We start from the raw sequence: 16,225 nt of genomic DNA on the forward strand, positions 1-16,225 counted from the left end.
CATAGTGTTATCATTGCATAGTGTTATCATTGCATAGTGTTATCATTGCATAGTGTTATCATTGCATAGTGTTATCATTGCATAGTGTTATCATTGTTATCAACAAAACATGCTAACCTCTCACCATTACCAATAACAGAGACTACAACAAAACATGCTAACCTCTCACCATTACCAATAACAGAGACTACAACAAAACATGCTAACCTCTCACCATTACCAATAACAGAGACTACAACAAAACATGCTAACCTCTCACCATTACCAATAACAGAGGCTACAACAAAACATGCTAACCTCTCACCATTACCAATAACAGAGACTACAACAAAACATACTAACCTCTCACCATTACCAATATCAGAGGCTACAACAAAACATGCTAACCTCTCACCATTACCAATAACAGAGGCTACAACAAAACATACTAACCTCTCACCATTACCAATAACAGAGGCTACAACAAAACATGCTAACCTCTCACCATTACCAATAACAGAGGCTACAACAAAACATGCTAACTTCTCACCATTACCAATAACAGAGGATACAACAAAACATACTAACCTCTCACCATTACCAATAACAGAGGCTACAACAAAACATGCTAACCTCTCACCATTACCAATAACAGAGGCTACAACAAAACATACTAACCTCTCACCATTACCAATATCAGAGGCTACAACAAAACATGCTAACCTCTCACCATTACCAATAACAGAGGCTACAACAAAACATGCTAACCTCTCACCATTACCAATAACAGAGGCTACAACAAAACATACTAACCTCTCACCATTACCAATAACAGAGGCTACAACAAAACATGCTAACCTCTCACCATTACCAATAACAGAGGCTACAACAAAACATGCTAACCTCTCACCATTACCAATAACAGAGGATACAACAAAACATGCTAACCTCTCACCATTAACCTCAAATAAAAGGTGACATTCTGTACTGTCCCCTAATATGAAACATTATATCTCAAACACAAAATGCTGGAGCACCAAATTTAAAACTGTAAGCTTCACTGTCCAAACACATATGGTGTGGACTATGTGTGTCTGGTAAACACATGTGGATCTGGTGAACAGTTATCACTTGTTGACCAACTACAGGAATACTGACCTCAGAGTCTCCAGTTTACAGTGGGGATTCTCCAGTCCAGCAGAGAGCAGTTTCACTCCTGAATCCTTCAGGTCATTGTTACTCAGGTCCAGCTCTCTCATGTGTGAGGGGTTTGACCTCAGAGCTGAGACCAGAGAAGCACAGCCTTCCTCTGTGACTCCACAGCCTGACAGCCTGACAAAGAGATCATCATGACTTCACAAACACACTGTTCATTTAACACCAGTAGTGTAGAAGGACAATGGGAGATGCATTTGGTTTATTCTCTCAAATAACATATAGATTAATCTTAGATTTCCTAGAATTGTATGGTCTTATTGTTACACTAATGTGAATTTGTTCAATATGTTTTTCAATATAATATTATATACACGTTATAATACATATTTTTCTCTAAACTGAATATTTCTTCCTGATGATTAGTTCTTATATGTCATTTTATTTACTCACAGAACAGCTCTGGAGGCTTTGACCACTGGCAGCAGCCTCAGAAGACCTTCCTCTGATCTGGAGTATTTCTTCAGGTCAAACACATCCAGCTCCTTTTCTGAAGTCAGCAACACAAAGACCAGAGCTGACCACTGTGCAGGTGACAGGTTGGCTTCTGAGAGACTTCCTGATCTCAGGTAGCTTTGGATCTCCTCCACTAGAGAATGGTCATTCAGTTCATTCAGACAGTGGAACAGATTGATGCTCCTCTCTGGAGAGAGATTCTCCCTGATCTTCTCCTTGATGTACTTGACTGTTTCTTCATGGCTCTGTGAGCTGCTTCTTGTCTTCGTCAGTAGACCTCGTAAGTGCTTCTGATTGGACTCCAGTGAGAGTCCCAGTAGGAAGCGGAGGAAAAGGTCCAGGTTTCCTGTCTCACTTTGTAAGGCTTTATCCACAGCACTCTTGTAGAAAATAACTGCAGACTCGTCGTTTGTTTGCAGTTTGTCCAACATTGATTGAGGTTCGTCCATTAGATTCTCATTGTTGTTGATGAATGAGAGGAACACATATACAGCAGCCAGAAACTCCTGAATGCTCAGATGTACAAAGCAGTACACCGTGTCCTGGTACAGCCCACATTCCTCTTTAAAGAGCTGTGTGCACAATCCTGAGTACACTGAGGCTTCATTGACATCAATGCCAGCCTCTTTCAGGTCTTCTTCATAGAAAATCAGATTGCCCTTCACAAGCTGTTGAAAAGCCAGTTTTCCCAGTGACAGAATGCTCTCTTTATTCCAGTGTGGACCTGTCTCTTCTTTCCCAAGATACTTTTCATTCTTCTGTTTGGTATGAAACTCCACAAGGTGTGTGTACATCTCAGTCAGAGTCTTGGGCATCACTTCTCTCTTATGTTTCAGCATGTGTTCAAGGACTGTTGCAGAAATCCAACAGAAGACTGGAATGTGGCACATGATGTGGAGGCTCCTTGATGTCTTAATGTGTGAGATGATTCTGCTGGCCAGGTCCTCATCACTGAATCTCTTCTTGAAGTACTCCTCCTTCTGTGGGTCATTGAACCCTCGTACCTCTGTCACCTGGTCAACACATCCTGAAGGGATCTTATTGGCTGCTGCAGGTCGGGTAGTTATCCAGAGGAGAGCAGAGGGAAGCAGATTTCCCTTGATGAGATTTGTCAGCAGAACATCCACTGAGGTTGACTCTGTGACGTCCCAACAGATCTTGTTCTTCTGGAAGTCTAGGGGCAGTCGGCACTCATCCAGACCATCAAAGATGAACAGAACTTTGTACTTGTTGTTGATGGAGATTCTTGATTGTTTGGTTTCCATTGAGAAGTGATGAAGAAGTTCAATGAAAGTGTGTTTGTCCTCTTTCATCAAATTCAGCTCCCGGAAAGGGAATGAAAATACAAATTGGACATCCTGATTAGCTTTTCCTTCAGCCCAGTCCAGAATGAACTTCTGCACAGAGACTGTTTTTCCAATGCCAGCGACTCCCTTTGTCAGCACAGTTCTGATAGGTTTGTCTTGTCCAGTTAAGGGTTTGAAGATGTCGTTACATTTGATTGCAGTCTCTGGTCTTGCTTGTTTCCTGGTTGTTGTCTCAATCTGTCTCAGCTCATGTTCATTATTGACCTCTCCTGTTCCACCCTCTGTGATGTAGAGCTCTGTGTAGATCTTATTGAGAAGTGTTGGGTTTCCTTGTTTAGCGATCCCCTCAAATACACATTGAAACTTCTTCTTGAGATTAGATTTGAGTTCACGTTGGCAAATCACAGCAAACTCATCTGAATGAAGAAATAACACAGAGGATATTAATATTAATCTGTTTTAATGCCTACAGTATTGTAGGACTGTTATAAAGTTGTACATTATAATAATTTATTCTCTTAACTGGCTGTATAAATGTGTAAATGTTTTCATAATGCATTACAGACTGGTGTGACTGATTATATTATTATTGGTATTATTGATGGTATTATTAATGTTCTCTCTCTCTCTAAATTAATCACCACAACACATCCCTGCTGCTACTTGATGAGGTCACTAGGTGTTGTGTTAAGGCTGCTACAATATCATTGAGTTACACAGCTACTTTAGCTGGACTTTAGCTACAGCTTTAAAATGTTATAAAACATCATTCAACATGAGGCAGACAGATCTTACATTTCTCCAGTGTGTCAGCAAGCTCCTTCTGGTTCATTTTCCTCAGGATGTGCAGTGTGATCTTCAGAGCCCCCTCTCTGGCACTGCTCTCCTGCTTCTCATCTTCAGCATCCACCACTTCCTTATCCTGCTTCTGACTCTCAAAGCCTTCTGGGAGTTCTGGACTAAGAATCCTCTTGAACATCTTCAGCTCGTTCTTCACAAATGTCATGATTTTCTCTTCAAGCATCTGAAATAAATAAAGTAAATAAGTTAAGCAAGAGAAGAAATGCTTTCTCATTAACACATGAATGAATGATTGACCGATCAACTTTACTTGAGGTAAACAAAAACAAATGGACACAACAGGACCACATACACTGAATATGGAGGCCAGGTCTGTTTGATGACTCTGGGAAGACTGACCACTGAGAATCTCTGACTCTGATCTCTCCTGTTGGTATCTGTGGACAAAACATGAGATTACATCTCCTCATCCAGGGAGTACACACACACACACACACACACACACACACACACATACACACATACACACGCACTCACACACAGGGAGGGAACATTGTGTTTGTTTAATATTGTTTTAGGACTATGAAAATGGACAAAATGATTAGCCTATGGATTCTGAAAACAACAAAAATAAATTACAAAATGGGAGAGGAGAAATGACTAGAGACAGTGTTGTTTAACTCACTGACCAGGACCCATGAGTTCTTCTTACCTTTGTTCAGTAGAAAAGTCTCCCTCTCTAAACTTTATAGGAGGATCCATAGACCCGTCACTCTTCATGGACACACAGCTGGGAACAGGGGAGGCTGGTTTCTCCTGCTGGATTGGTCTTCAACACAACAGAGACAAACATTACATCTCTCATCTACTCTGAGCTCAGATGGGGAAACATAAGAAGAGTTTCATTCCAAAACGATATATATCACTTTTCAGAAATGTTAGTAAATTAGCTTTTATTGTTTTAAGCATTTCTGAAAGAGTTTGGTGTGTTTTTTCACTATCTAATCATGGTATGGGATTGATATGTACAGATATGTATTTGTTTATAATCACTTGATGTCTTCATTTCAGAGAGACAAATAATCATTTTTTTTTCCGCTAAATGCTATATATTTGCCTCACTCTCAAATGTTACCGACCGGAATAATGAGGCTATAAGGAGTACCAGTACTGAGTCAATGTGCAGGGTACCAGGTAGTTGAGGTAATAATGAGGCTATAAGTAGTACCAGTACTGAGTCAATGTGCAGGGTACCAGGTAGTTGAGGTAATAATGAGACTATAAGGAGAACCAGTACTGAGTACTGAGTCAATATGCAGGGTACCGAGTAGTTGAGGTAATAATGAGGATATGAGGAGTACCAGTACTGAGTACTGAGTCAATGTGCAGGGTACCAGGTAGTTGGGGTAATAATGAGGCTATAAGAGTACCAGTACTGAGTCAATGTGCAGGGTACCAGGTAGTTGAGGTAATAATGAGACTATAAGGAGAACCAGTACTGAGTCAATGTGCAGGGTACCAGGTAGTTGAGGTAATAATGAGACTATAAGGAGAACCAGTACTGAGTCAATGTGCAGGGTACCAGGTAGTTGAGGCAATAATGAGACTATAAGGAGTACCAGTACTGAGTCAATGTGCAGGGTACCAGGTAGTTGAGGTAGTAATGAGACTATAAGGAGAACCAGTACTGAGTCAATGTGCAGGGTACCAGGTAGTTGAGGTAATATGTACATGTAGGTAAAGGTAAAAGTGACTAGAAAATCAGGATAGAGATTACCACTCCTCATCCAGGGAGTGCACACACACACACACCACACACACGGAAGGAATGTTGTGTTTGTTTAATATTGTTTTAGGACTATGAAAATGGACAAAATTATTAGCCTATGGATTATGAAAACAACACAAATAAATGGGAAAATGGGAGAGGAGAAAATACTAGAGACAGTGTTGTTTAACTCACTGACCAGGACCCATGAGTTCTTCTTACCTTTGTTCAGTAGAAAAGTCTCCCTCTCTAAAGTATAGAGGTTGATCCATAGACCCGTCACTCTTCATGGACACACAGCTGGGAACAGGGGAGGCTGGTCTCTCCTGCTGGATTGGTCTTCAACACAACAGAGACAAACATTACATCTCTCATCTACTCTGAGCTCAGATGAAGAAACATAAGAAGAGTTTCACAAATAGAACTGACTTCCAGACGTTAGTTAATGGCGCGAGAGCAGTGTGTCATTTTTAATAACGACATTAATTTAGCGTCGCGAGCGTTGTAGTCAGTCTGTCAGCCCCGCTAAAAGGCTGGTGTCGTTACTCTGCCTTCTCCGGGGGATGTTGAGGTAAATTTACTAACCGGGAGGGTTGAATGATGTAATTAATTGGAGGGCTGGAAGACGCACTCTCGAGGTTGTTTACTCACAATATCAGATAATAAGATGATTTTTATAATGAATGTATACTGAGGTTGAGGTTCTGACTAGTGATTATTTACCCGGCGTTCAATACCTGCTATTGAGGCGCCCTGAAAATAATATTCAAAAGTTCGGTCCTTGGACACAGACGGGTTAAACACTAAAGTTACCGTCCATCTAGTGAAGAGAGGAGAACCGGACAGAGGTAGACAGCATCCGTCAACGAGAGAGGGAGAAGCCTCACCGGGATTTAACAGGTGGAAGAAACAACCGGGGGGCTCCATCGGTCCACAAGAAATGCAGACAGCCGGTGACGATGTAGTGGTAGCTACGGTAACTAGGATGCTGCTGGTAGAGTAGCTAGCTAGCTTACCGAGCTGTACCGACTAGCTAGGATAACTAGGATGCTGCTGGTAGAGTAGCTAGCTAGATTACCGAGCTGTACCGACTAGCTAGGACAACTAGGATGCTGCTGGTAGAGTAGCTAGCTAGATTACCGAGCTGTACCGACTAGCTAGGATAACTAGGATGCTGCTGGTAGAGTAGCTAGCTAGCTTACCGAGCTGTACCAACTAGCTAGGATAACTAGGATGCTGCTGGTATAGTAGCTAGCTAGCTTACCGAGCTGTACCGACTAGCTAGGATAACTAGGATGCTGCTGGTAGAATAGCTAGCTAGCTTACCGAGCTGTACCGAATAGCTTGGTTAGTTAGCAGGTCGTTCGTCTGTCCCTCGTCTCGATGATGAATCCGGTGAACCACAAAATGAAACAAGGATAGAGAGTGAAAGGGATCTGGCTACACTCACACTGTCCCTGACCGTAAAGAAAAAAGCAAATTGAACAGTAAACTTCGGTGTCTCAACACTGTAACAAACTCCGTCGTTATTCCCCAAGATCACCTCAGTCCACTCTGCGCGTAACCGGCTTGGCGCCACACCGAACGTGGACGCGGACAGTTCTGTACGGGGACGCGGACAGTTCCAGAACGCGGACATGAGCAGTGCCAGTCAAACCCAGTCTTGACAGTGGGTAACATTGGTAATATTCATTTTTTATCATTATGTAAAACAAACATTCTGTTTTTTTATAACAATATGTTGAGATCAGGGACCATACCCACAAAGTGTCTCAGAGTAGAACATTGGTCGTATAAGTGCTGAGAATAAAGACAGTTTACACTTATGGGTATAAATTAAAGCTATGCATGAAGTCTCTAGTCCCACCTAGTCAGCAGATATTTAGGACACCACGTGAGCTGTCCTAAGTAGTTAAGAGTTAACAGCAGGTGTCTTGATAATACTATAGAATAATGCAGTGAGTCAGTGGTTCCTGAGCCACATGTAATTGCTTTGGAGTAGTTTAAAATAATGTTTTGATATTTGATATGATCAATCCATTAATAATATATGTCTTGTGCTTTTGGCAATGATTTATGTGTAATAATGATGTATAACAAGTGATACCATGTATGTCTGCATAGCATTTTGTCTTCATTTTGTCAGATTAACTCATGCTTATTCCCCAAGATTAACTCAGGTTTTCACCCAGTGGCTAAGGAGTTGGACCTGTGGCCTAAAGTTGGCTGGTTCAAATCCCGATGGAAAATTTGCTAACTGCTAGGGTTGCGTGATGTCATTTATATTCCGAGGTTGTTTACTCGCAATATTAGATATTAAGGTGATTTTTTATAATGCATGTATACTAAGGTTGAGGTTTTGACTAGTGATTATTTACCTGGGATTCAATACCTGCTATAGTCACTTGTTTTTCTCACCCAATAGCAACACAGCCCTAATAGGAGATATACAGCTAACTAAAGTAATGAGACCATTTTAGAAAATCATGAGACATATGGGCTGTGGTTGCTGCTATTTTATGTCAATCATATTGCTGCTTGTAGACTATAACTGATGCTTCATGGTCCATCATATTGCTGCTTGTAGACTATAACTGATGCTTCATGGTCCATCATATTGCTGCTTGTAGCCTATAACTGATGCTTCATGGTCCATCATATTGCTGCTTGTAGACTACAACTGATGCTTCATGGTCCATCATATTGCTGCTTGTAGACTATAACTGATGCTTCATGGTCCATCATATTGCTGCTTGTAGACTATAACTGATGCTTCATGGTCCATCATATTGCTGCTTGTAGACTATAACTGATGCTTCATGGTCCATCATATTGCTGCTTGTAGACTATAACTGATGCTTCATGGTCCATCATATTGCTGCTTGTAGACTATAACTGATGCTTCATGGTCCATCATATTGCTGCTTGTAGACTATAACTGATGCTTCGTGGTCCATCATATTGCTGCTTGTAGACTATAACTGATGCTTCATGGTCCATCATATTGCTTCTTGTAGCCTATAACTGATGCTTCATGGTCCATCATATTGCTGCTTGTAGCCTATAACTGATGCTTCATGGTCCATCATATTGCTGCTTGTAGACTATAACTGATGCTTCATGGTCCATCATATTGCTGCTTGTAGACTATAACTGATGCTTCATGGTCCACCATATTGCTGCTTGTAGCCTATAACTGATGCTTCATGGTCCATCATATTGCTGCTTGTAGCCTGTAACTGATGCTTCATGGTCCATCATATTGCTGCTTGTAGCCTATAACTGATGCTTCATGGTCCATCATATTGCTGCTTGTAGACTAAAGCTGATGCTTCATGGTCCATCATATTGCTGCTTGTCAACTATAACTGATGCTTCGTGGTCATATGCTCCCATCTATTGGACATTTTGCAATTAAAAGTTATTAATTCACCTACAGACATTGGTGGGGCTGCTGAGAAATAAAGTGTATTTTTCTGGTTAATTCCTTAGATCTCAAACCTGCCCCACCTTTCCCAGGCCAATTGCTCGACTTTCACATAGAGGTTACCAGGTCACCCAGTTCAAACCACATTTGAAAAATAAAACACGTGACTTGTTGATCAAGTGTTCTGCCTTGCAATAATAAAATAACAAAACAAAAACAGCAAAATGCTGAGACAGGTTTTGATTAACAAAATAATCTAAATGCTATTTAGTACCATAATGGTATTTACTAACATAATATTATTACTAAAACAATTTCTAAAATAATTTGGGTTAAGGTTAATGCTAAAATAGGTAATACGTAGGGTTATATACTGATGTAAAAAGGGCTTTATAAATACATTTGATTGATTGTTAGGTTCAGGGTTTATAAGGAAAAAACAGTATGGGTTTATAGCTCTCTTGCTCCTCCCTGTGGCCTCTGGGTACTACATAACTAATTCAAGACATAATCTGAGGAAGCAACTGCTTCAGATCTACAAATCAATGAGCGAGACCTGCCCATTTGTTTTCTAACTCAGTGAAACTGCGCAGCTTTCACTCAATCCGATGTCTACGAACGAACATTTCGATGCATATCAAATTACCCAGCAGTCATTTAGTAACAACAAGTCATCAAAAAAAGTGTTGTTTCTTAATTTAAAAAATGTCTTCTGGATTTTTAAATCGGCCACGTCTTGAAAAAGAGGACAGGGACATATGTTTTAGTTAGGTGGTATACCTTTTCCTGAAAACAAATATGGTTAACCATGACCAGAAAATGTTTAAGGTTTAGCACTGTGCGTCACCACAACGTGTATCCAGGCGAACGGTAATCACGCTCACCAAGTAGCTGTAACCCTGTTGATAATAAGTAACCTGACGTCAGCGTTCAAGCTTCATGCCGGCAGGTGTCACTGATAAAATAGTGAAGCTGCCATTGTGACGCAGAACAATGAGTTGGGAATAGAACGTTCAGAAGGTGAGTTGATTCCACGGAGCTCAATAGAACTAATAGGAGCTGGCAGGAAGAAGAATGACCTAAAATAACGCCTGTTTTTTTAGCGATACTATATAACATAACATAATATTATGAAACTGGGCACCATGGCGGATGCAATTAACTAGTTATCAGGAAAAAACGTTGTTGTAAATGTCATGTTTCCAGCCTACTTAAGGTGCAACGAAAATAATATTCAAAAGTTTGGTCCTTGGACACAGAGGGGTTAAACACTAAAGTTACCGTCCATCTAGTGAAGAGAGGAGGGGTTAAGAATGGAGCAGAAGAGACATGTTTGCTGTAACTAATGGTCAACGTTGTATTATAATGTATGTATTGTAATGCCAGTGTTGACATGGGCCATCGTTCAAACAAAGAGATGCCTCCCTGACCACCAGTGTGTTTGGATATAATGAAGATCAATTCAGTGAAGAAGAACCTCTAGAGTTCTGACCAAAGAGCCCTATAAAGGGTTAAATATATACTGTATACTCAGACACTACCTAACCTCCTATAAAGGGTTCTATATATATTCTATATATACTGTATATTCAGACACTACCCAACCTCCTATAAAGGGTTCTATATATATTCTATATATACTGTATACTCAGACACTACCTAACCTCCTATAAAGGGTTCTATATATATTCTATATATACTGTATATTCAGACACTACCCAAACTCCTATAAAGGGTTCTATATATATTCTATATATACTGTATACTCAGACAGGCTAACCTCCTATAAAGGGTTCTATATTTATTCTATATATACTGTATACTCAGACAGGCTACCCTCCTATAAAGGGTTCTATATATATTCTATATATACTGTATACTCAGACACCTCCTAACCTCCTATAAAGGGTTCTATATATATTCTATATATACTGTATACTCAGAGAGGCTAACCTCCTATAAAGGGTTCTATATATATTCTATATATACTGTATACTCATACACTTCCTAACCTCCTATAAAGGGTTCTATATAGAACTTTAGTGGTTCTGTATATTGTAGGAAGATAGAACCCTTTTTGGTTTCAACAGGAGTGAAGAGTGTGTTGATATAACGGATATATTGTCAGAATTCAGCTTGTAACAACGATCAGAATAAAAACTAGAAAGTTATGCCTGCCAACATATTAGATCATAATTAAGAGGCTAAATGATTGTGTCATGCTAAAATTTTATAGAGGTGTGTGTGTGTGTGTGTGTGTGTGTGTGTGTGTGTGTGTGTGTGTGTGTGTGTGTGTGTGTGTGTGTGTGTGTGTGCGTGTGCGTGCGTGCTCGTGTGTGTGTGTGTGCGTGTGTGTGTGTGTGCGTTTTGCGAAACAAAAATTCATACAAACAAACATTGTAATCTCACCTCTTAGCTTTGGTGTCATGTTCCCCAGAGAGTCTCATTTTAGAGGCAGGGCCCCCCTCCACTCTCTCCCCAGAGAGACTCATTTTAGAGCACTGACCCCTAAACAGAGATACAACATGCTGGTTGTGGTTAACACAGTGACAACTAAACAGAGATCCAACATGTTGGTTGTGTTTAACACAGTGACAACTAAACAGAGATCCAACATGTTGGTTGTGGTTAACACAGTGACAACTAAACAGAGATCCAACATGTTGGTTGTGTTTAACACAGTAATTCTTGAAGGTCATATCTTCTCTTTTAATCAGTATCTCTTAGAAAACAAACATTTACTAACAGACACATCTAGACAGTCAGGTGATTTAATGCATCACATGAATATGTAGTCGTGATTTATATTTTTCACCTTTTGTCCATAATAATAATAATAATAATACAATAATAACAATATAATAATATTATTAATAATAATAATAATATAATATATAATAATATTAATAATAATGTAATAATAATAATATAATATATGATAATATTAATAATAATGCTATATAATAACAATAATAATAATAATACTATAATATATAATAATATTAATAATAATGTCTCACTTTCTATTTTAATGATTTCTCTCATTCTAGTGTGTTGCTGTGTTCAACAGGTATGATATTATGATGCTGTTACTGAACTCAGTTCATAATATTAATGTTAAGAAAAGTCTGTTCAGTGGTTTCATACCAAATTACACAGGAAGCAGGAGCTCATTGGAATTTAGAAAACAACTAATGTTTTGATATTCTGAAAGACGACTTACAATTTTTACATAAAACATATACAAATTGTAAAATAACCGCGATATAGGAATATATGAACAACATGTTATTGAATGTGACTTGACTACACCCAGTTAGCTATATGAACAATATGTTTTTGAATGTGACTTGACTACACCCAGTTAGCACCATTTTGTATGATTGAACTGTCACGTAGCTGTCCCAGGTGAAATGGACTGTTAGATCTGAGTGTTTTACTGTCATTCACAATACTAAAATAACACCGGACATTTAATTTCTCTACACACTTTACAATAATCACTGGGAAGATTCTTACCTTGCAGCCTGAATTCACAACCAGAACATGTCAAGTCATTGAGATATTTTCCGTTGTGCTGAGAGATCACCTTCCTGATGACAAGTGTCTCTGTATCTATGTTCTAGGTTCAGTTGATCTTTGGATGCAATAATATCTGGTCAAAGTCTAGTGACACAACACCATAGTATTTCATAACCATAACAGCAGTTTAACCTTTGGCCAGTAAAGGCCATGGCATATTATAACATGTAGAGTCATTATGATGATCCAGGTTCATACTATAACATGTAGAATCATTATGATGATCCAGGTTCATACTATAACATGTAGAATCATTATGATGATCCAGGTTCATACTATAACATGTAGAATCATTATGATGATCCAGGTTCATACTATAACATGTAGAATCATTATGATGATCCAGGTTCATACTATAACATGTAGAATCATTATGATGATCCAGGTTCATATTATAACGTAGAATCATTAAGATGATCCAGGTTCATACTATAACATGTAGAATCATGATGATGATCCAGGTTCATATTATAACGTAGAATCATTAAGATGATCCAGGTTCATACTATAACATGTAGAATCATTATGATGATCCAGGTTCATACTATAACATGTAGAATCATTATGATGATCCAGGTTCATACTATAACATGTAGAATCATTATGATGATCCAGGTTCATACTATAACATGTAGAATCATTATGATGATCCAGGTTCATACTATAACATGTAGAATCATTATGATGATCCAGGTTCATACTATAACATGTAGAATCATTATGATGATCCAGGTTCATACTATAACATGTAGAATCATTATGATGATCCAGGTTCATATTATAACATGTAGAATCATTATGATGATCCAGGTTCATACTATAACATGTAGAATCATTATGATGATCCAGGTTCATATTATAACGTAGAATCATTAAGATGATCCAGGTTCATACTATAACATGTAGAATCATTATGATGATCCAGGTTCAACATATCTCTAACTTTGAAGTATACAATGGGGTCCCACATTATTGACCCTCAAACCAACTCTTAGTTTCCTGATTCAGATCTGTCTAAATCAACTCTTAGTTTCCTGATTCAGATCTGTCTAAATCAACTCTTAGTTTCCTGATTCAGATCTGTGTAAACCAACTCTTAGTTTCCTGATTCAGATCTGTTTAAACCAACTCTTAGTTTCCTGATTCAGATCTGTTTAAACCAACTCTTCGTTTCCTGATTCAGATCTGTTCTAACCAACTCTTAGTGTCCTGATTCAGATCTGTTCAAACCAACACCAACTCTTAGTTTCCTGATTCAGATCAGTTTTAACCAACTCTTAATTTCCTGATTCAGATCTGTTCAAATCAACTCTTAGTATCCTGATTCAGATCTGTTTAAACCAACTCTTAGAGTCCTGATTCAGATCTGTTCAACTCCTCTGACTGTCATTGTCATGCCCTGTATATCTAAAGGAGTTGTCTAAAGCACACACAGCTCTGGGACCAGACTAATGTATCCGTGGCTGTGTCTAATCCTTCTACCTGCTGTTTTCCCTCATTATCCCTGAAATTCTTATGCATTTGTCTGATCATGGCATCTAACTGATCTGTGTCTAAATGTGCAGTGAACCCGTACCTCTTTCTCCATTTGGGGCCATAATATACATGTTCCTATTATCCTTGGATTCCATATAAAGTACCTCTCATCCCCGGTTAATTCCAGAACCTCCTGTGAGGATTTACTACCCACATTATTCAATGACTTTCCTTGTTATTATGCTTATTCTCACAATCTATGTGTGTGCTCTTATTCTCATTCATTTTTAATAGTCCCAGACTATTTCCCATATTCCTCTAATAGTCCCAGACTATTTCCCATATTCCTCTAATAGTCCCAGACTATTTCCCATATTCCTCTAATAGTCCCAGACTATTTCCCATATTCCTCTAATAGTCCCAGACTATTTCCCATAGCCCTCTAATAGTCCCAGACTATTTCCCATATATTTTAATAGTCCCAGACTATTTCCCATATTCCTCTAATAGTCCCAGACTATTTCCCATATATTTTAATAGTCCCAGACTATTTCCCATATCCCTCTAATAGTCCCAGACTATTTCCCATATCCCTCTAATTGTCCCAGACTATTTCCCATATATTTTAATAGTCCCAGACTATTTCCCAAATTCCTCTAATAGTCCCAGACTACTTCCCATATATTTTAATAGTCCCAGACTATTTCCCATAGCCCTCTAATAGTCCCAGACTATTTCCCATATATTTTTAATAGTCCCAGACTACTTCCCATATCCCTCTAATTGTCCCAGACTATTTCCCATATTCCTCTAATAGTCCCAGATTACTTCCCATATATTTTAATAGTCCCAGACTATTTCCCATATCCCTCTAATTGTCCCAGACTATTTCCCATATCCCTCTAATTGTCCCAGACTATTTCCCATATATTTTAATAGTCCCAGACTATTTCCCAAATTCCTCTAATAGTCCCAGACTACTTCCCATATATTTTAATAGTCCCAGACTATTTCCCATAGCCCTCTAATAGTCCCAGACTATTTCCCATATATTTTTAATAGTCCCAGACTACTTCCCATATCCCTCTAATTGTCCCAGACTATTTCCCATATTCCTCTAATAGTCCCAGATTACTTCCCATATATTTTAATAGTCCCAGACTACTTCCCATATTCCTCTAATAGTCCCAGACTATTTCCCATATATTTTAATAGTCCCAGACTACTTCCCATATATTTTAATAGTCCCAGACTACTTCCCATATTCCTCTAATAGTCCCAGACTATTTCGATACGGGGTAGTTTCTTTTGGTAATGGCTTCAACTACTTTGAGTCATTGTGGACCCAATTTCGTTCAATTCTCAGCCCCCCATTTTATATTTCTCTAGATACTTTGGTACTTTTGAACTAAGTCTATATAAACGTCTGAAAAAGGTATTCTGAATATGAATCCTCCTGGACTTTAGTGATTATCACCCAGACAGGATTTATACCAATGTATACGTCTAATGCAAGTTTAGATCCTTCCCCGAAAATCCATGAATAAAGACTACTGACCTTATTCTTGCAGCTGAGACTTCAATGTAGATTGGATCTCATCACTGCCTCTGTCGTGTACCAGTTCACCACTGGCCTGAAGTAGACCCTCAATCTTAGAGGTCAGGTCTTTGTCTTACGGATCCGTGATCCGCCCGTGCATGGTTATCAGCAGTTCCTTGGGACGACAAGCAGGTATTGAGATCCGGCTCGAAAGGACCAAGCTGTCATGAGAATTGTCAATCTCAATGATGATAACAATCACTATAGCTTTGACCAATTCCCCCAGGTTGTAAAGCTAGGGTTAATAAGAATTAGGCAAAGACTCAGATTCTGCAAAAGGTTTGTTGTAGTTTATTCATTAGAGCTCTAAATATCATATAATGCGAATAGCCTTTTATATAACTCCTACAAGCACCTACAAGTCTACAAGCACATCTGTTCCTCCCTGGGTGGAGGAACTTTATCTCCTGTCCTTGGTCTCATAGTACCATAACATGTCTGTTGTCAGGTCCTCTTTATCACACACAAACACAATGTTCCCACTGTCTCACAATATTATAGTATTATTAAACACATTGTCTGAGCTTCTGTAACTATTAGGGTGAAATACTTTAGTCATTACCCTTAATGTCATTCAGATTCTCTTATTATTACTTTAAACATATACATTCACT

The 16,225-nt window shown here is 38.8% G+C and overlaps 1 protein-coding gene across 1 annotated transcript in view; it reads right to left on the reverse strand.

Annotated features, from left to right (window-relative positions):
* The window catches only part of LOC135535053 (uncharacterized), a 57,796-nt gene that overhangs the window by 954 nt on the left and 40,617 nt on the right, over window positions 1–16,225 (reverse strand). Inside the window, exons 14-21 of the mRNA XM_064961785.1 lie at window positions 12,473–12,480; window positions 11,363–11,461; window positions 5,749–5,865; window positions 4,471–4,587; window positions 4,111–4,195; window positions 3,753–3,981; window positions 1,588–3,373; window positions 1,138–1,311 (exon numbers count right to left, since the gene is read on the reverse strand). Coding sequence (XP_064817857.1) covers window positions 1,138–1,311; window positions 1,588–3,373; window positions 3,753–3,981; window positions 4,111–4,195; window positions 4,471–4,587; window positions 5,749–5,865; window positions 11,363–11,461; window positions 12,473–12,480 — 2,615 coding nt within the window. The remainder of the gene's footprint in view (window positions 1–1,137; window positions 1,312–1,587; window positions 3,374–3,752; window positions 3,982–4,110; window positions 4,196–4,470; window positions 4,588–5,748; window positions 5,866–11,362; window positions 11,462–12,472; window positions 12,481–16,225) is intronic.

This window comes from Oncorhynchus masou, unplaced genomic scaffold (assembly GCF_036934945.1).
Source record: "Oncorhynchus masou masou isolate Uvic2021 unplaced genomic scaffold, UVic_Omas_1.1 unplaced_scaffold_439, whole genome shotgun sequence".
Taxonomy (NCBI): domain Eukaryota; kingdom Metazoa; phylum Chordata; class Actinopteri; order Salmoniformes; family Salmonidae; genus Oncorhynchus; species Oncorhynchus masou.